The 20939-nt window shown below is 37.5% G+C and overlaps 2 protein-coding genes across 2 annotated transcripts; one reads left to right on the top strand and one right to left on the bottom strand.

Moving 5' to 3' along the window:
• Positions 1–1660: 1660 nt before the first annotated feature.
• On the bottom strand, positions 1661–7092 carry LOC117318584. Its single transcript, XM_033873552.1, has 2 exons — positions 7012–7092; positions 1661–3755 (listed from the first exon to the last, which is right to left on the bottom strand). The coding sequence occupies exon 2, from the start codon at positions 3751–3753 to the stop codon at positions 1687–1689; it is 2067 nt and encodes a 688-aa protein (XP_033729443.1). The 5' UTR covers positions 3754–3755; positions 7012–7092; the 3' UTR covers positions 1661–1686.
• A 4838-nt stretch (positions 7093–11930) lies between these two features.
• Positions 11931–18606, top strand: LOC117318586 (glucose-repressible alcohol dehydrogenase transcriptional effector-like). The gene is made up of 4 exons (XM_033873553.1): positions 11931–12283; positions 13547–13847; positions 17805–17943; positions 18580–18606. Exons 2-4 carry the CDS (start codon positions 13561–13563, stop codon positions 18604–18606), a joined length of 453 nt encoding a protein of 150 aa, XP_033729444.1. The 5' UTR covers positions 11931–12283; positions 13547–13560.
• Positions 18607–20939: the final 2333 nt, after the last annotated feature.

Raw genomic sequence — 20939 nt, forward strand, 5'->3', positions numbered from 1 at the left:
ACTTTATCTGGGATTATCACACAATATATACATTCAAATGAGATAACTTGACATATCTTTGAAACAAATATTAAAAGAACAATTCATCCAAAATAGTTTAACCATATATTGATAACTCTTCCAGTGGATCTACCTATTCTGTCTATTAAAGACTTTTTTTGAAAATCATCTTGTGAAGTTAAAGCCAAAAAAGAAAAACAAATTATTAGTAAATTAAGAATTTTAAATACGCACTTACCTATAGAAACTGGAAGATGGATTAGAATACCCAAAGAAAATAGAACTTGTAAGCTATATTTTAATGAAATCGGTGACGAATGCCATTGTTAATTTTAAAGTGAACATGCAGCTGTTAAGCAGATAAGACAAGTATTTATTGCAGATATCTACTGTACTAATCCTAGCCTTGTCAAAATGCATGGACTATTCATCATATGTAACGTGAAGGTTTTATCAAATTTCAGCAATTTTTTTACAAAAAACTTTACAATCTGTTGGATGTTTTTCATTAGATTATCATTAGCATTTGTTCTGTATTTTGTATACATGACCCCAGGAGTGAGGAACATTTTGACAAACTTCTCAGAAAGCCAATCTATAGACAACTTGTACTTTTTTGTGTCGAAAATCCTTTAAGTCTTCAGATTCAGTGCATTTGTATTAATCATGCAATACAATACTGCCGCAACACGACATACACAAAAATAAAACATGACATCATGATCATCGTACCAACAGTACATATATATATATATCACGCCATTCTTATTATACCAACGAGTATATACATATATTCATATTTGACGTCATCATTATACATGACGTGAAAACAACAAATATTTGACCATGAAAACATTATGAATACAGTATGAAAACATCGTTTCACGTGCTGATTTCCCAAACTTTACGACATATATCAATACAACTGAAAAAAATTCCTCGTTTCATTCAGTAAATTCCGTTTAATTTGCCATCTATTCATATAAAATAATTCTAATTTAACAGGAATTAATGTATTTGATGTCTTTTTGTTTTAGATAAAAAGCAAAACTAAAATACAAAACAAAAATCGATTAGAATTTGAGGAGCGGAAACGATGGTACATTGGCGGAATCACCGGCTGTTCCATTAATTCAGCGTCTTTTCGTATATAGTTATCAAAAGATCAAAATTTAAAAATTACCCTGTTTTTGTTTTTAAAATCGTCTTTATGTTAATATACGAATCTAATGGATATTTCTTTCATTTTCATGGCGGATAGATAGCAGTAGCTATCTACATATCCCGTGATGCGCGTTAATCTTTATTTAAAACATTTATACAGAATGATACACAGCATTTCTGATTATCTAAAAATTGCAACATTGTCACTTGGCAATCCATACCGCTAGGGAAACCTTTCGTTCGCAACCATATACTAATTATAACTGAGTTATAACGAACCCTACACATATATCATCATCATACCTAATACTGTAAACGACGTTACTTCTACACGGAATTCGTACTAATGAACCTTACTCACAAATGCATCAATAATTTACTTAATATTGTATAAGATGTTACCTCTATAGGATTTCGGATGAACGGACTTTGCCCGCACTTGTTATACACTCAATGCGACATCCCTACCCGAAACCCCCTAACCCCCAGCCCCCGCTTCATTGATGCTATACATATAAGTATTCATATGCTGTTGTCAGTGAATTTGTACACCTTGAGTGTAGTAGATTCCTTGTTAGAAGTAACCACGAACTCCTGTTTGGTTGGATGGACCACTATACAGGATGGTCTGGTGATACCGGACAGCTTGGGCAATAATACCCTCCCACGTGACCCGTCAGGTGAAACGAGGTAAACGTTTCCGGACAAGTAACCACAAACATACATATTGTCATGCTGGTCTAGTCCGATACCTACAGGCCCTCTCAGACCAGGATCCCTGTACCTGTAGACCACTGCGTCACTGTCTAGTCGTCTACACACTACGTCATTGTTATCATTGTGGTATACAGTAGACTTAGATGTAGATACTGCGAGGTATGTATGACCTCCTCCCTTCTTTATTGACTTGGTGACCTTCCCATCGATAGACATAACCTTCACACTATCCCAAGTACCGACCAGGATGTTGTCCCCTTGTACTGCTATACCCCAGGTATTAGGGAGACTACTGATCGTGTTGATCACGGACAGCTCACCATTCTGTAGTGTACATCTCAGTATCTGTGTCTCGTATACAGCCACAAATATCTCATCAGCAGTACGTCCACGTGCTATATCTGTAGGGTTACCGCTAACTTGATATTCTCTCAGGTAGGAATATTTATCATCATACAGTAGGAGTCTACGGTTATGGAAGTCTGTGATAAGTAATTCATTGTTGTCGGTAAAGATTCCTCCCATCAACAAAGGCGTGTCCTCTCCTCTAAGTGTGCTGGTGTTAACCGTATGTACACAAGATACCGACCCGGTCCATACATCCACCGCGGCCGTTACTGGAGTAGTCTGGACTGTCAGATGCTGCAGAGAACCCGTCAAATCGGAAGTCGAAGTCGAGTCCGAAAATGCTGAAGCTGAAGGCGTCAAAAGCAAAGATCCTATCAAGGAACATATACGGCCATTTGCATTCTGTGACACAGGTGAAAGTGTCGAGGTGACCTCAACATTTCCCGCGGTTGTCATTTTCATAATTTCATCAATCGTTTCCTGTAGCTTCAGTGTGATGTCAAACTGATTTGGTTCTTTCTTTGTGTTTTGATCCATACGTCGGTAATGTCCCGATATCTGATTTTTTGTTTGTTCTCTCACGAAAAATCGGTGACGCTCTGATAACTGTTGATCTGAACGTGACATCAGCAGATGTGAATTTTCCGCGTTGATGTGAAATGTGTTGACATTCTTCCGTCGAGACAGTAGTTGTTGTCTGTATGTTCTGCATTTATCTGCGAGATTGGATTGAAATCTTGTGTTGAGGCTATCGAGCGTGTCTTTAGCTTTCTGTATCCTGTCGGTCATTTCCGCTGAAACTTCTTTTTCTCTTGCGTTTAGCATTGTTATCCCTAAATCGTCCTCATCTAACATCTTCTTTGTTTCCTCTGTCAGCTCCTTCCATTCCGTCCCACCGAGACTCTGTTTAGCCATGGTCTTCTTGATCACATCCTCCATTGGTTTAACATTGTTACATTGTCTGTGTGACACCGACACACAGATACTACAACACATAGCGCTGTGGTCTACACAGTACACGTCCAGGGGTTTTCCACTATGTTGATGACAGATTTCGTAGACTTTTACATCACAAAGTTGTCCAACATTGCCAGAGATGGACACAAGTCGATGAGCAGCTGTTGCCTTGTTCCGTTCATGGCAAATTCTGCATTGTTTACAGAGCTTCTCATCACACTCGGTACACGTGACCTCGGCAGGGTTCGATTCTTTCCAACGTAGACATGGCGCACAGAAAAGGACATCGGCGGACTGTGCTATAGAGGAAACAAGGAAATCATTTTTCAGAAAACATGTCGCCCATGTACTTACGGCCGTATTGCCGTCATCAGGATTAATTGGCGCCTCACAGACAGGACAAGGAAAGAATTGTCGGTCCTCATCTGCTGTGACGTGTTCCGCTTCGATGTATGACGTCAGACATCGGCAGCAGAAAGTATGACCACAAGGGAGCAGCCTCGGTTCTTTGTAGGGTGACGTACACATCAAACATCTGTATTCCGGTCTCGGGTCGGCTTCTGCCATGTCTGTAAATAAAAGGTGATGTATAGGCTCCTCTGGATGATAGGCGTCAAGAAATGTGTATAACGTGATTAAGTGTAAAGAAGACTGATTTCATAATATCACGTGTTCCTGTACGTGTATAAATAGCGCTGGTAGGTACTAATATATAAACAGCAGTCTCACGGTATACCGCCCCCCGTTATACCGCCAACCAGGAATACCGCTGTCATTTTCCTTGAAATGGATTTCTCTATTACGTATACCCTCCCCCCTTTTTTCTTTGCTATATATAATCCCGTTAATAACCGTTTTAGTTCAGCGTAATGCCCGCTTTACTTATGTTTGTATTATTTGACGTACCTTTGCTCTGCTCCAGGGTCATGTTACAAAACAGCATTTTACAAATATAATTAATGACTGTAATTTAATTTATATATTAATTGTCCTTAAAGGATACAGATCACCTTAATCAACCATATTTAGAGGATATTGAATGCATGGTTTCCCGTCTAATATAACATATATTTCACGAGTATGACAGAATATCCATATTTTAACGAGTGTGAGGCAAGAGTGAAAAATATCGATATTTAACGGGAAACCATTCAATTTTCTTTTTATTGCATTTCATCAACTTCAAAACAAAATTAAAAACATCGAAAAATTAATATTGTCAAAAAGTGCGGGAACAGTAATGACGTCATCTCTTTGTGACGTTACTCCACGTCAACTTGACGGCCCCATTTTGAAAGGACTGATCAGCGTAATTTAAGGTTTTCTGCTGTTATCGGAGAATCTCTGCATAAATAGATAACGTCAAGTGAGTTTTTTTGTCAAAAATTAGTCTGAAAATTTCAGAAATACAGCAAAATAACCAATTGATCTATATCCGCTTCGATTGGAAAAATCGGATAGTTTCAACAAGGTGAATACAAAGGTAATTTGACAAAAACGGAAAACATAATTTCACTGCAAAATCTTATATTTTCACTGCAAAATCTTATTTTTTCACTGCTCATCGCTGCAGTGAAAATATAAGTTTTATTAGTTTGATAAATTTCTATATTTCACTGGCAAAAATGCAATAAACGTGAATACGTAGCCTTTGTTTCAGGTATACATCTACTTATTATAGGCCTGTGTACACATGTGTACGGCTATAGTATTGAAACCCCGTTATATCGCCACCCTGAATACCGCCAAAATCGAAACAGGACAAAAGTTTAGTATAGGCTATATCAGATTATATTTGTCTACGTCATTTCCCTTTGGAAAATATTCACCTACTAACGACAATAACACAAAAATACACGACGACATAATTATTAATAAACCCCTGACACCTGTAGGAGCAGACGAAAATTGTGTAACATCAGCGCTGACTGGTTGATTGAAATTATCGAGCGTAATTTGACACGTAGTTCTCAATGAGCGGTTATGATATGCTGGGACAAGCAAAATGACAATATATAGATATTAACTAGTATATGGGGAATTTTGTTTTCTACCATAATTTCACCTTTACGAAGCTGAAGTGTTGACATGCCATATATTTCTAGTGTCCGACTAACTGAAATCTGACCATTTCTGGATATTTCAAGAAATCTAGCGACAATTCTAGGCATGATATATATTGAATCATACACAAAATTAAAGAAAAGATATCGGACTGACGATTGAGAAAATTTTCATCGACAAATATTGAGCGATTTGTCAACGATCATGATTTCCCCGAACTTAGGTATCTCTGGGCGATTAAGGTACTAACCTTGATTGGAGTGTAATTTACAGACGAGACGAGTCCCTGTGATATAATTGTCGCTCATTCAAAGTTAAAACATATGATTAGATAATATATACTGTCAGTTAGTAACTACAACTGTTCATACTAAACAGAGGTGCGGTTTTAACTCGAACGGTTCAGGGGAGGTAAATCTTCAAAAAAACGAGAATGATTGTTGAAATGGTATATTATTGGTATATAAGTTAAAATATACATACATGATATGATACAGTAGTTGTTTGTTGTATTTGTCTATGTCTTTGCATTGAAAACTATGGTGGCATGGATCTGCCATCACATAGCGAGATAATTTTGTCAACATTTAAGCATTGAACGACTTTCAGTTGGCATTCATAGTCAATATGAATGCCAACTGGACGGAGGCAAATTCAACATGAAGCGCGCTAGCGCTTCATGTTGAATTTGCCTCTGTCCAGTTGGCATTCATATTGACTATGAATGCCAACTGAAAGCCGTTCAATTCTTATATTTACCATCTGCGATTTTTTATTTGTCATGCGATTTTTGTTTTGAAATTTTCAAATTCAAATTTCCCCCGCTTACCAGTAGCAGAGATCACTTCCTGTTGGCAGTTCATAGGCTGGTGAACTCGCAACTGAATTGGTAGGGTTATATAGTGGCAGTGCCATACAATGGTAAATATAGCGAGATAAATATACCATATAGCGAGATAATAAAACGACATAGCGAGATAAAACAACCGACATAGCGAGATAATCTAATGCGTTTACGAAGTCGCTATCTCGACATCTCGCCGCATTAGACGCTACTAACAGAGACCTATATACTAGTATATAGGTCTCTGCTACTACTGACATGGAATTTTTTTTCTTGTCAACGTCACGTGACCCCCATTCGGAAGTTCTAACATGCTTAGTTTACCTGTTTGTTGTAGGTATCAATCGGAACACCTCGCATCCGTCTGCGAACGTAGGTCTAGTTGGTATTGGGCCGTTCAGCTTCCCTGTCCAAGCCTCGTGTGCACTGGCGCGATGAACTTCCGAATGTGGGTCACTTGACGTTGACAAGAAAAAATCCATGTCAGTGGTAGCATCTAATGCGGCGAGATGTCGAGATAGCGACTTCATAAACGCATTAAATTATCTCGCTATGTCGGTTGTTTTATCTCGCTATGTCGTTTTATCATCTCGCTATATAGTATATTTATCTCGCTATGTTGACAAAATTATCTCGCTATGTGATGGCAGATCCATGCCACCATAGAAAACAACAAGTAAACATAGTATTGTTCGAAAAGCGTGAGATGTATGTATACACACAAAACAAATGATATGTAATTATCAATAATAATAAAACATTAGTATTATTTGATTTTACATAATTGTTGTCAAGTCACTTTCGGTTTGTGTAGGATTACCATTACAACATATTAATCACCTTTATTTGGTACCAAAACCTGACATGTTTAAAAAACAATAACGATCAACCGTTCATATTATTACAGTAAACCTTACCTCCTGAGTGTCGTCACTATGTTGGTGATATTTTCAATATTTTGGTGTTTACAAATGAGGTGTGTTGTCGGGTACTTCCTGGTAGCCCTAGACAAGAAGAACGATAACTCGTCTCCAAATAACCGAGTCAGTGTTACATAAAGTCTTATCTAACATTGTGTCTGCTATGATAATACTTAAAACATGATCTCATAGTTAACTAGGTTGATTTTTCTCATCTATTTCCATGATGTGTTTTTAATTCGCCCATGATATCGAAATTAAAACGTATTAAAACTTTTAATACGTCATATACATATGTACATTTTAAATCGCCTTGTTACAGGTTTAAGATGTACAACATTAAACCAATAAAATATCGCTATATTACATTGTAGCAACAACCCGACAAAGCGATGACACGACAGTTTAAATTTGCTAATATGCTTGCAAAGAATGTGTTGTGGTAAAATGTCTTGTTGTCGTTTTGTCGTTTTGTCATCGTTACATCCTTGGTATTTCAAACATAATCACTATGCTTATTGTATTAATTTATTTTTATTACATTAAGTGAAGCAGTTGTGTAACAAAACAGAGCAATTCTATCAGTTGAATATTCGGAGTAATTAATCGTAATTAGGGCGTTCAAACAGTGAGGTTAAGGTGTTTTCCGACGGTATACATGCAACGTCTCCTGTCAACAAGCAGTATACATACAACGTCTCCTCTTTTTAGGCAAACATCTCATGTCTCCCGGCGGTATACATACAACGTCTCATGTCTCCCGGCGGTATACATACAACGTCTCATGTCTCCCGGCGGTATACATACAACGTCTCATGTCTCCCGGCGGTATACATACAATGTCTCCCCTTTTTAGGCGGTATAATGTCTCCTGCATTCCGGCGGTATACATACAACGTCTCCTGTCAACAAGCAGTATACAAACAATGTCTCCTGTATTCCGGCGGTATACATACAACGTCTCATGTCTCCCGGCGGTATACATACAACGTCTCATGTCTCCCGGCGGTATACATACAACGTCTCATGTCTCCCGGCGGTATACATACAATGTCTCCCCTTTTCAGGCGGTATACATACAACGTCTCTTGTCAACAAGCAGTGTACAATGTCTCCTCTTTTTCGGCAGTATACATACAACGTCTCTTGTCTCCCGGCGGTATACATACAACGTCTCATGTCTCCCGGCGGTATACATACAACGTCTCATGTTTCCCGGTGGTATACATACAACGTCTCCTGTCTCCCGGCGGTATACATACAACATCTCATGTCTCCCGGTGGTATACATAGAGAATACATGGTCAGTGTCTTAAAATATAAGCTGTATTTTGGCGAGGGTAAAGAAAGACAAAAGTGGCGAGTCTTGGCGAGCCAAAAATACAGCTTATATTTTAAGACACTGACCATGTATTCTATTTATCCTGCAACAGTCATAAAAATACTCATAAAAAATAATCATTTTGAAGTGAAACGGTGTCAAAAATGATAGAAATATGTTCGCCTTTTAAACGTAGTTTCACTTTGAAGTAGGTCAGTCGAGCTGACGCACGTGCTAAGATTCCAAAATACAGCTGTTTTCCGTCACTGCCGTATACAGCAAAAATATATACGGTGGGTGTATTCCGACAATGCGGTGGCAGTTGCAGGATAAATACAACGTCTTTTGGGGGTCGTAATCTCCGTACTGGATGGACACATTTTGGCACCGTTTTCGACTTATTTCTTTTGGAAAAAAATGAAATAAATCTAAATGATATTTTCGTTCCGGATACAGTACAACTCTTCCCATAGTACACCAGCATAAATTTTGATACTGCTGTAACACAAAAATATTCAGTATAATCAGAGACGTATACGTATATACCTGATATACAATTAAGTCTCTGGTATAATCAAATATAACAACGCGAATTAACGGAATGCTAAGAGAGTACATTATACAATACTTATATTCACGCCATTAGTTGATGTTATTAGATGACTGGTGTTGGTCAGTAATTGGCAAAAAACGTTTGCATGGAAAGGGCCTGTTTCCAAAATGGCCCCTTCTCTGATTCAAATTTCCTGTTGGTGGTGCATTGCCCATGCCGTTGTGGTCACAAATCTATAAAGTATAAAGATTTAGGTCACTTGGTTTGTTTTTTATGGTTCCTCAAAGTTGTATCTTTCAGAAGCTGTCTAAGTGTTGATAAAATGTGCATGTTATGTAAAATATTAATGAAAATCTAATCAAATGATGGTCACCGTAAAGAATACGTTCATGGCATGATTGTGACAAGAAATCATGTTTCCATCGCGCCATTTGGCTGTTTTATGGAAGAAACAATCTCAAAAATGCCATTTTCGATGATAACATTTTAGACACAAAAACTGTGTTTTTTTTAGAGAATACACCCTTTTATGGGCGTTGGATGCAAACCAATTGTTATCCTATTAAAAAGTACTTAATATGCTATTGATGAGAGGAAAAATCATCAATATGTAAGTGGTGGAACATTTTCAAATCTTGGGTTGAATTAGCCTATGGTTGAATTGCCGATTTTCCACTTTCTTTAGATATATAATTAACAAAAACACGAGAGTATTTGCTCGGTATGTTGAGAATATGTACACAGATATGAAAAAAAGTGAGAGAAACACTTTTTCATAAAAAAAATCCAAGATGGCTACTTCACAAGTCCCCGTGGTTGAAGACATTGGCTGACAAATAGACAGAACAACAAACAAAACTAGATCAAGATCAAAACACAGGATTTCCAACTAGAAAATGATTGCAGACATGTTCTCGTTCTGACGAACGCTTTTGTACGTTTTACCTACGATTTCTCTTCGTTTTCTCTTCGTTTCCCTTCTTTAACCGATCAATTGACTTTCAACCCTCTCTGTGACCTTGAACTTCGAAGGTCAAGGTCAAATATGTGCATACCTTTTGTAGCCAGTCATTAATGCTTTATATGTGCCAATTATCAAGTCTGTTGGTGTCAGAGTATTGGAGGAAAAACATTTCAAGTGTAATTGTAGGATAATATTTAATTTTGGCAGTTAAATGTTTTCCTATGTATTTTTTCTGAGATAAAGTTGACGTTTTGACCTGGAAACGTTGCAAACATCTTCAAACAAACGTTTTCTTAAATATACAATAATAATTTAATTTTGTATGAAACACGCATTTTCATTGGCTGAAATAATTTTGTTATACCTCCATAACAAAATTTTTGACGTTGCGAAATGTAACGTCATTTTTGATTGGCTGATGACGTGACGTAATAATTTATCACAGAAAAGAGTTCGCCAAAGAAAGTGAAATATCTTGGTGTGTATAAGACGAAATTAAATTATAAGAATTAACATTAATTATTTTTTCTGTTATACAGTCATAACATAAAAAACTGGAGTGTACTCTCTTCATAAACCGCTTCGCGGTTTATTTAGAGTACACTCCAGTTTTTTCTGTTTTGACTGTATAACAGAAAAAATAATTGATATTAATCCTTAAAAAATTAACCGTTTGAAAGAGAATTTGAAATTTTCGATTTTTGATCATTTGTCCTCTGTGACCTTGAACGAAGGTCAAAGTCATTGAAAAGCAATCAAGTTTGTAGGCATCCGTACATGCTATCACTGTGCCAAATATAATATCTGTGTATGTAAAGATTTTGGAGCAGAGGGTAATTAAGGGCATTTTGGGGAAAATTTGAATTTTGGCGGGAAAACAAACATTTTTCAAAGTGCCATTTCTACGTCATTTTTTATCGCACGACCATAAAACTTGCACCGTTCGTCTTCATTAATCATGCACTTTACAATGCAGTCAAAAATTAACTCATTTTGAATTTTGAATTTTTGACCTTGATTTGACCTTGCGCTTAGACCTTGACCTTGACATATTTTCTGATAACATATCGTGGAGAGAAAAGTGAGCCCCGCCAACGAACTACAAGATGCATTGATTGTTTAAGGAAAAAAACCAACGAACAAAGAACCTGATTCAAAAGAATTTTAAATCTTTATATCGATACTGTTTATTTAGTCGTTAGATATCATAAAACTGTCATGAAAATATCCGCTCTGATATTCAATATAAAATTTTGCATATAATAAGCTATATAATAGGGTTTCAGACAAGGTTGTTACTCATTTCCCCTTTTCTTTCAATTTACAACCACATTCAGGCGGCGATATGAGAACGTTCCACCACATGGAATTAGCTGATTTTTGGTACACACATGAAACAAGTAAAGCTCTATCCGATTTTGTGATGGAAATTTGCATCCAAAACTATATAACGGGAGAAAATTGCAATTTTATGGCATTTTTCTTCATAATTGTGTCTCTGCAAGTGCATTTTCATCCGAGAAAATTTTTGTTTTATGTTTTATGAATAAACACGATGTTTTGGAAATATCTATCAAAAGAAATTTATACTTTGTTGCGAATTACAATTTCGAGATAACCTTCTTTTATTTACGACCTTATGTCTTTGATGCTCAAAATGACAACTTTATAAAAATACATTTTCACTGACATTATGAAATCTGGGTGTCGGAAAGGTGTAAAATTATTCTTCGGAAAAGAAAAAAACTGTAGTTGAGCTAGATAAGAAATTATACGGGGGCAGGCTCCTATGGAGAATTAACATTACTGGAAACAGGCCCTTTGAGAAAAAATATTGCAAAGTTGATTAGCCGACGAACGTTTGGTCTGGATGGCAACGTTATTATATTTGATGATATTGAATATTTTTCAGATACATCAGTATCAAAATTTTCTTTAAATTTTGCTTTAATGGGGACAGAATCTGATGGGGAGGACAAGAATTTTAAGTGTCATGCTCCACCTTAACCTATGTATAGTCAACTGGCTATAGTGGAGTTATTTCCCTTCCCACACTTCAAAATGCAGATAGCTATACATGGGGTACATTGGATAGTCAGGAATAGTATAGAGGGATTGAGCGGTAATTCGTCTTGCATTTCTGAGTTTTTTCCCCCCAAGCTGCTTCAGTTACTAGAGTACCGGTGTCGACGGAAACATTAGCATGCATAATACGAATCCGTGATCCGCTAAGGCGTTTAGACACATATCTCCGATTTCCTCTGAATGCGGCTCTACCGCAGAACGATAAAATACTAGGTCTAGACACTAGGTATTGATTGTTATATTTTCTAGCAGGCCTACTGAACAGTCGTAGACGGATCGAGCTACCGGACTTTTAATTCCGGATCTTATAATCGTCTATCGATCTGGTTTATTGTCATAACTTGACGTAAGTATAATACAAAACTTGTATAAACGCTTCATTTTAAGGTTATTAGCCGATCTATTAGTTCAAACTTGCATAACACTATGGGATATATTGGTTGCACTGACAGTAGAGTACATACATATGTACATGTGCTGTCACAGTGAGTGCAGTCAGGCGTGACCTTCAGACTGCTCATGATCTCCACTAGAACATATAATCATGAGTTCGAGTCGCACTGGCGGCAGGAGATGACCACTCCGATGGCACACTGGTCTCCCTCTTTGCGTTTTATTTTTATTTAGAGTAAGCGCTGTCATCACATTTGATATGTAGCAGAACTGTACTGGGATGACTGCCACCGTCCACCCCCATGCCTACAAATTATGCATTAGGTGCGCAAATGCATAAAATATGTGGAAAAAGTGTGTAAAAAATAAAAACCAGACATTTTGCAAGTGTGCAAAGACAGCATCCGGCTAGTGTTAGGAGGTTCCCGGTTTGACGAACCCTAGTCTGGCCGTGCATTTTTCCTCTCCTATTACATATGGCGCCCAACTAAATACCCATGAGGGTGGTATAGGGTCTCCTGTGTGTCGTCGGGGTCGAAGAGTTTAAAGAAATATGTCTCTGATCAAATGTATATTTCGGAGAAAAAAAAGAAGAAAAACGTAACCACAAGAAATTCAACTTGTAGTTGTACAGTTTAGCAGGTAGCTATAGACATACCACTTTGTACCAGCATCTATTTATAGACATGATCACCTAATACAGGCTAGCTTCCATTGGTGATGAAACAATACACAGCCAGGTGTAATTAGTTACCATGACACTTGTACAGGTTCACATGGTACACCTATATATGTCAACTAACTAAGTTGATTAAAATGAGTGACATTGTCCTACTTTCAATGTCACAGGGGTCAAGTATGTTAAATCTGAATTTAAAAGCAAAAATCATCTACCAGTGTGATAAAAATTATATAGATAGAACTCTGGTAGCTGATATGGCCTTGCAGTTTAGGCCCTATACTCAAGTTGGATTTAGGACTTGAAGGTTGTTAGTGTGCTATCACTCGTCTTCTTATTAGTCGGCCATCTTGGCGATGGTTCTAACTGGCTTTGTGTCAAAGATGTCTGATTAGTATTGATCGATTATTGTAAGTGGCTCCCTGAGACTCCAGTGTTATGAATAAGTTAATTGAGAATAGAAATCATGATAAGAATTTCGAAAAAATTCCAACTTTTACATCACAATATAATAGATTATCAGTGATCACACTGTTGTTTCAGGTTTCAAGATGTCTGTTCCAAAAAGTTTCCAATATCGAGAGACTGTCAAAAATGCGGACAACCCGGTTACTGGTGGTGGTGAGGAGTTCTCATTGTTAACCTACAACTTGCTTGCTACCTGCCATGTTCCACGCTGGGATTACAGCTATACAAAGGCGGACCCTAAAACACTCGAGCTGTCTTATCGTCATGCAGTACTAATGAAGGAGGTAGAATATCTGGACAATGACATTATTTGCTTTCAGGAGGTTGGACCGACATACTGGAAGGAAACTCTGGAGGCAGATATGAACAGGTAAAATGTCAACAACATATGGAGGGCCTTAAGTTAATTTGTTTCTATAAATGACCTTAGTTGTTGATAGGATGTTAATCAATACTTAACCAAACCAATCTCTTCCTTGACTCCAATATCATTAATTTTTGATCTTATGACAATATACCATGTATGACAAAATTGATTGAATTAAGCTTTTTTTTGCAATGAATGAATGAAATATGTTTGATCCAGGTATGTAACGTATTCGAATGTGGTAAAAATAGTAAAAACCTAGAGAAAAATCTACATTTAATATATAAACCCATACCACTTTCTGAGCATATAATCACAAGTTCAAAAGTTGCTCTTTAATTCTTATAAATTAACACAATATCTGACATTTTCTGCCACCAGCAGCTGTCATGCATATCGCTGTACAGACAAGTATCTCTTTATAGATCTAACCTCTGGTTAGAGTTAGTTGATCTTAACACCATAACATCTCACCATCAATTTCTACTTTGTATAAAAGGTGAAATTGGCCGCACACTCGGGCCGGAGGGGCGGGTTACAATAAGGGAAATAAAGGAAAATATCTGAAATCTAATAAAGCAAAATATTTGAAATCTCTATTAGTCATGAATAACTCAATGAATTTCGACCATTTGATCAGAAGTATCCATTATGCATGATGGAAGGGGAATAGATTTTGCATACATGTGCAATTATGGTGACTGATCCGTTGGGGCAGGAAGGGTGGGGCCCTATAGGGACAATTTTTCTGATAGTCACTAAAAAATCCAGGTGAGCGATGCAGGGCTATTTAGTGTTTTTAATTTTTTTATACACATGATTTGGCCTTATGTCCTAATCTCTGATTTTGTATCCTTCAGTAATATGTTTCTGGGTGGTCAGGTTACACAGAGGTCACACTTGCCTTTCATGTAGGCGGCCCGGGTTCAATTCTCCGATGGGGTGTGAAAATTATGGGGTCACCTGCCCGACCATATGTATGTGGGATTTCCTCACATATCCCAGTTTCCTCCCAAAGTAAGACCCCTCTTATGCTTCCATGCGGGCCAGCAAATGTGATTATTGATTAATATAAGTTGATGTAACTTGCTTCACAATTGTTGTAAAATAAATTATATTTAAGTTTACATTTTTAAAAGTTTCTGTAATTTAAGTGTAAGCATTTTGTTTTCAGATTTCAGATTTTATTCAACACTCAGACACATAAGATATGTGTAACATGAGGAGGCATACAAATACATTTGACAGAATGGACAGTTAACTTTGGTAATAACAGTTACATGTACATGTGTGTATATAATAACACCAGCCACACACACACACACACAATGCATACGTTCAAAAACATAATATTCTCATACATGAGCGTGTAATTATACAATTTAGACACGCGCTCGCACACGCACCTATATATAACTCATTCTTATAAATATACACTATGTTTATAAATGTATACATATAAACAGCTTAATATTTAAACCAGAATAGATGAACATTTGCACAAGAATTAATTACAAAAGAGGAGACATTTTGGTTACGAAAATAGATAAACCTATCAGAACTTGTTGGTTGCATATTGATAAAAAACCCTTTAACTTATCGATATTTGGGTTTGTATAATAGTAGCGAGGTATATATTTGTTTCTTAGGGAAGATAAAGCAGTATTGTTGCATACAAACAAGTAATGAAATTCGTCGCCAATACTTTCCGCGCATAAATTACATAAACGATTCTCTCTAGAGATATTATACCATCTACCCGTTTCTATTGGGAATTTAACATTCGAAGTGCGCAGTTTTGTTATTTGTATTCTGGCATGTTCTGGCAGATTTAGTAAATATTTTTCTATACAAAATTCTGTTTTGAAAACAGAGTAGAATTGTCCACGAGATGAGTTAGCACAGTCGGAAAACCATCTTTGTATAAACTGATCAGTCAAACGTTGTTTCAAAACATCTTTGTAGAAATTATCAGGCATCTGTATTTCATTATCAAATATAAAAGAAAATCCAGTTTCGTTAAAAATATTTTGTAAACATTTAATCCATTTAAAGGAAAAACTAGCGTCATTTTGCAATTGTAGGGCTAATTGTAATAGAATGCTACTTAATTTATTATCATTGCTTAACAGTCTATTCCAAAAACATACCAATCTTAATTTAACATTTATTTCTAACGGCACACGACCTAGCTCACCATAAATCATAAAATTTGGGGTAGTAGACCTCACTTTCAGAATCCTTTTGCAAAACTTAAGGTGAAACTGCTCGGTCATTTTCAAATTTTCGAATCCCCATACCTCTGACCCATACAATAGGATCGGCTCTACTAAAGAATCAAAAAGTTTTAGTTGTATATCTATCGGAAGAGAAAGATTCCTGATTTTTTTATATATAGAAAATATTGACTTTTGTGCCTGATCGATCAGTCTACGTCTCGCGTTGACAAAATTGCCTTGTAATTAAACGTAATTCCTAAGTAAGTGAAATTATCTACATTTTCTAAAGTTTCATTTTGCAATAAAAATACATGATGTTGTTTGCTTTTTTTCTTACAAAATACCATAACTTTTGTTTTATTTATATTAATTTTAAGCTTCCAAGTTTCACAATAAATCTGAAATACATTTAACGCACTTTGCAAACCTTCTGGACTTTCTGAGAATAACACAGTATCATCAGCATATAAAAGCACAAAAATTTCAACAAAAATATGTAGTTCATTAAAAAGCTTATCCCGTAAAGTTTCAAGTGGATGACTACCTAAAGAGGCAAAATAACTTTCAATGTCATTAAGAAATACAGAAAAAAGAAAGGGAGATAAATTTTCCCCTTGTCTGACTCCAATTAGGCAGGGGAAGAAATCAGACGTTTTGGAATTGAATTGAACACATGATTTAATATTATTATACATGTTAAAAATAACTTTGAAACATTTACCACTTACATTACTGTTATGTAATTTTTGCCAAAGGCCTGCTCTCCATACAGTATCAAACGCCTTTTTAAAGTCTATAAAGGTACAGTATAATTTTTTTCCGCTTGAAAGATATATAGATATGAGAATGTGCATAACGAAAACGTTGTCTATAGTTGAGTAGCCTTTCCTAAAGCCTGCCTGATTTCGAGATATTAAATTAATTTGTTTTTCATATTCATTAAGGCGAGTATTTATTATTGAAGTAAATAATTTGCCAAGACAACTTATCAATGTGATAGCTCTATAGTTATCTGGGTCTTCCGGACTACCTTTATTTTTGTATATCGGTTTGATGATACCGACACTCCAACTATCCGGAATAATCCCCGTGTCTAAAATTATATTGAATAATTTACAGTAAACAGGGAGCATCTCCGGTGGGGAGTTTTTCAAATATTCATTCAAGATACGATCTGGGCCGGACGCTTTGTTATTTTTTAGTAATCGAATAGCTTTCTGTATTTCTAGCTCATTTATTGGTCGGTTCAGTGTATTATTGACGTCATTATCGTTATCATCGAGGTTATCAATTTCATTTACAACATTATCATTTTCTTCTTCAGATGTGTTAAGTTTTTTAAAATAATCATGTAAAACGTCTATAGGTATGTTCGTTTCCGTTTTCTTGTTTTGTGAAAAATTGTTCAGCGTTTTCCAGAACTCTTTTGGGTTCCGTTTCGAGTTCTCCCTTAATTCTTTTACGCATTTCGCTTGATATTTTTTGTAGTTCTTTCTTAGTTGTTTTCTATATTCTCTCCCTTTTATATTCATCGTGAGCTTAGTTTCTGTTGATTTGTTAAATTTGTACCTTATTTTATATTTATTAAAGGCGTTTCTGGCAAGTTTACAATCTACAATCTTTGTAGTGGCTGCAACAGCTGTTAATTGAGCGTTGCTGTCATTGAATTCATTTGTCTATGTATATATACATGTACCTTTTACACATGTTTGTAGCTGTATAGTCCTATTTGTTTACACAGGCTGGGGTATGTAGGTGTGTTTGTCAGGAAGAAGGAGGACAATGATTACTATGATGAAGGGTGTGCCACCCTTTGGAAGAAATCAAAATTTACTTTAGAAGAAAAGACGTTGCTCTATCTAGGGGATGAAGCAGGCAAAGTAAATATAATATACTGTTGTAATCAGAGTGTTGCACTGTACATTAGTTGGCAAATTTTCTGTTAAGATTTTATGTATTGTGTAGCAAATATAAATTGTGTATCACAGTATATTTACCATTGTATGGCACTGCCACTATATAACCCTACCAATTCAGTTGCGAGTTCACCAGCCTATGAACTGCCAACAGGAAGTGATCTCTGCTACTGGTAAGCGCGGGAAATTTGAATTTGAAAATTTCAAAACAAAAATCGCATGACAAATAAAAAATCGCAGATGGTAAATATAAGAATTGAACGGCTTTCAGTTGGCATTCATAGTCAATATGAATTCCAACTGGACAGAGGCAAATTCAACATGAAGCGCTAGCGCGCTTCATGGAACTTGCCTCTGTCCAGTTGGCATTCATATTGACTATGAATGCCAACTGAAAGCCGTTCAATGCTTAAATGAATTAAGTAAGTACTGTATGATAAGATCACAAATAGTAAAATATGATGGGAGTATGAGCTATTATCATCATATGAATGGGATGAAGCCCCACAAAGGTTGTGAAAAGAAATAACCTTGACCTATATTCAAGGTCACAGGGAATTAAGTTGTTGGAACCTTTAAATAACTTCTTCTGGTTAGCAGAGATTCCTGTCTCACCTGTCCCAGTAATGTAGATGTTCTGTCCCTGTCTCACCTGTCCCAGTAATGTAGATGTTCTGTCCCTGTCTCACCTGTCCCAGTAATGTAGATGTTCTGTCCTTGTCTCACCTGTCCCTACCAATTCAGTTACGAGTTCACCAGCCTATGAACTGCCAACAGGAAGTGATCTCTGCTACTGGTAAGCGCGGGAAATTTGAATTTGAAAATTTCAAAACAAAAATCGCATGACAAATAAAAAATCGCAGATGGTAAATATAAGAATTGAACGGCTTTCAGTTGGCATTCATAGTCAATATGAATTCCAACTGGACAGAGGCAAATTCAACATGAAGCGCTAGCGCGCTTCATGGAACTTGCCTCTGTCCAGTTGGCATTCATATTGACTATGAATGCCAACTGAAAGCCGTTCAATGCTTAAATGAATTAAGTAAGTACTGTATGATAAGATCACAAATAGTAAAATATGATGGGAGTATGAGCTATTATCATCATATGAATGGGATGAAGCCCCACAAAGGTTGTGAAAAGAAATAACCTTGACCTATATTCAAGGTCACAGGGAATTAAGTTGTTGGAACCTTTAAATAACTTCTTCTGGTTAGCAGAGATTCCTGTCTCACCTGTCCCAGTAATGTAGATGTTCTGTCCCTGTCTCACCTGTCCCAGTAATGTAGATGTTCTGTCCCTGTCTCACCTGTCCCAGTAATGTAGATGTTCTGTCCTTGTCTCACCTGTCCCAGTAATGTAGATGTTCTGTCCCTGTCTCGCCTGTCCCAGTAGTGTAGGTGTCCCTGTCTCACCTGTCCCAGTAATGTAGATGTTCTGTCCCTGTCTCACCTGTCCCAGTAATGTAGATGTTCTGTCCCTGTCTCACCTGTCCCAGTAATGTAGATGTTCTGTCCCTGTCTCACCTGTCCCAGTAATGTAGGTGTCCCTGTCTCACCTGTCCCAGTAGTGTAGATGTTCTGTCCCTGTCTCACCTGTCCCAGTAATGTAGATGTTCTGTCCCTGTCTCACCTGTCCCAGTAGTGTAGATGTTCTGTTCCTGTCTCACCTGTCCCAGTAATGGAGATGTTCTGTCCCTGTCTCACCTGTCCCAGTAGTGCAGATGTTCTGTCCCACCTGTCCCATGAGTGTATATGTTCTGTCCCTGTCTCACCTGTCCCAGTAGTGTAGATGTTCTGTCCCTGTCTCACCTGTCCCAGTAGTGTAGATGTTCTGTCCCTGTCTCACCTGTCCCAGTAATGTAGATGTTCTGTCCCTGTCTCACCTGTCCCAGTAATGTAGATGTTCTGTCCCTGTCTCACCTGTCCCAGTAATGTAGATGTTCTGTCCCTATCTCACCTGTCCCAGTAGTGTAGATGTTCTGTCCCTGTCTCACCTGTCCCAGTAATGTAGATGTTCTGTCCCTGTCTCACCTGTCCCAGTAATGTAGATGTTCTGTCCCTGTCTCACCTGTCCCAGTAGTGTAGATGTTCTGTCCTTGTCTCACCTGTCCCAGTAATGTAGGTGTCCCTGTCTCACCTGTCCCAGTAATGTAGATGTTCTGTCCCTGTCTCACCTGTCCCAGTAGTGTAGATGTTCTGTCCCTGTCTCACCTGTCCCAGTAATGTAGATGTTCTGTCCTTGTCTCACCTGTCCCAGTAATGTAGATGTTCTGTCCCTGTCTCACCTGTCCCAGTAATGTAGATGTTCTGTCCCTGTCTCACTAGTCCCAGTAGTGTAGATGTTCTGTCCCTGTCTCACCTGTCCCAGTAATGTAGATGTTCTGTCCCTGTCTCAACTGTCCCAGTAATGTAAATGTTCTGTCCTTGTCTCACCTGTCCCAGTAGTGTAGATGTTCTGTCCCTGTCCCAGTAGTGTAGATGTTCTGTCCCTGTCTCACCTGTCCCAGTAGTGTAGGTGTCCCTGTCTCACCTGTCCCAGTAATGTAGATGTTCTGTCCCTGTCTCACCTGTCCCAGTAATGTAGATGTTCTGTCCCTGTCTCACCCGTCCCAGTAAGGTAGATGTTCTGTCCCTGTCTCACCTGTCCCAGTAGTGTAGATGTTCTGTCCCTGTCTCACCTGTCCCAGTAGTGTAGATGTTCTGTCCCTGTCTCACCTGTCCCAGTAGTGTAGATGTTCTGTCCCTGTCGCACCTGTCCCAGTAGTGTAGATGTTCTGTCCCTGTCTCACCTGTCCCAGTAGTGTAGATGTTATGTCCCTGTCTCACCTGTCCCAGTAGTGTAGATGTTCTGTCCCTGTCTCACCTGTCCCAGTAATGTAAATGTTCTGTCCCTGTCTCACCTGTCCCATTAGTGTATATGTTCTGTCCCTGTCTCACCTGTCCCAGTAATGTAGA

This window comes from Pecten maximus, unplaced genomic scaffold, assembly GCF_902652985.1.
Source record: "Pecten maximus unplaced genomic scaffold, xPecMax1.1, whole genome shotgun sequence".
Lineage (NCBI taxonomy): Eukaryota > Metazoa > Mollusca > Bivalvia > Pectinida > Pectinidae > Pecten > Pecten maximus.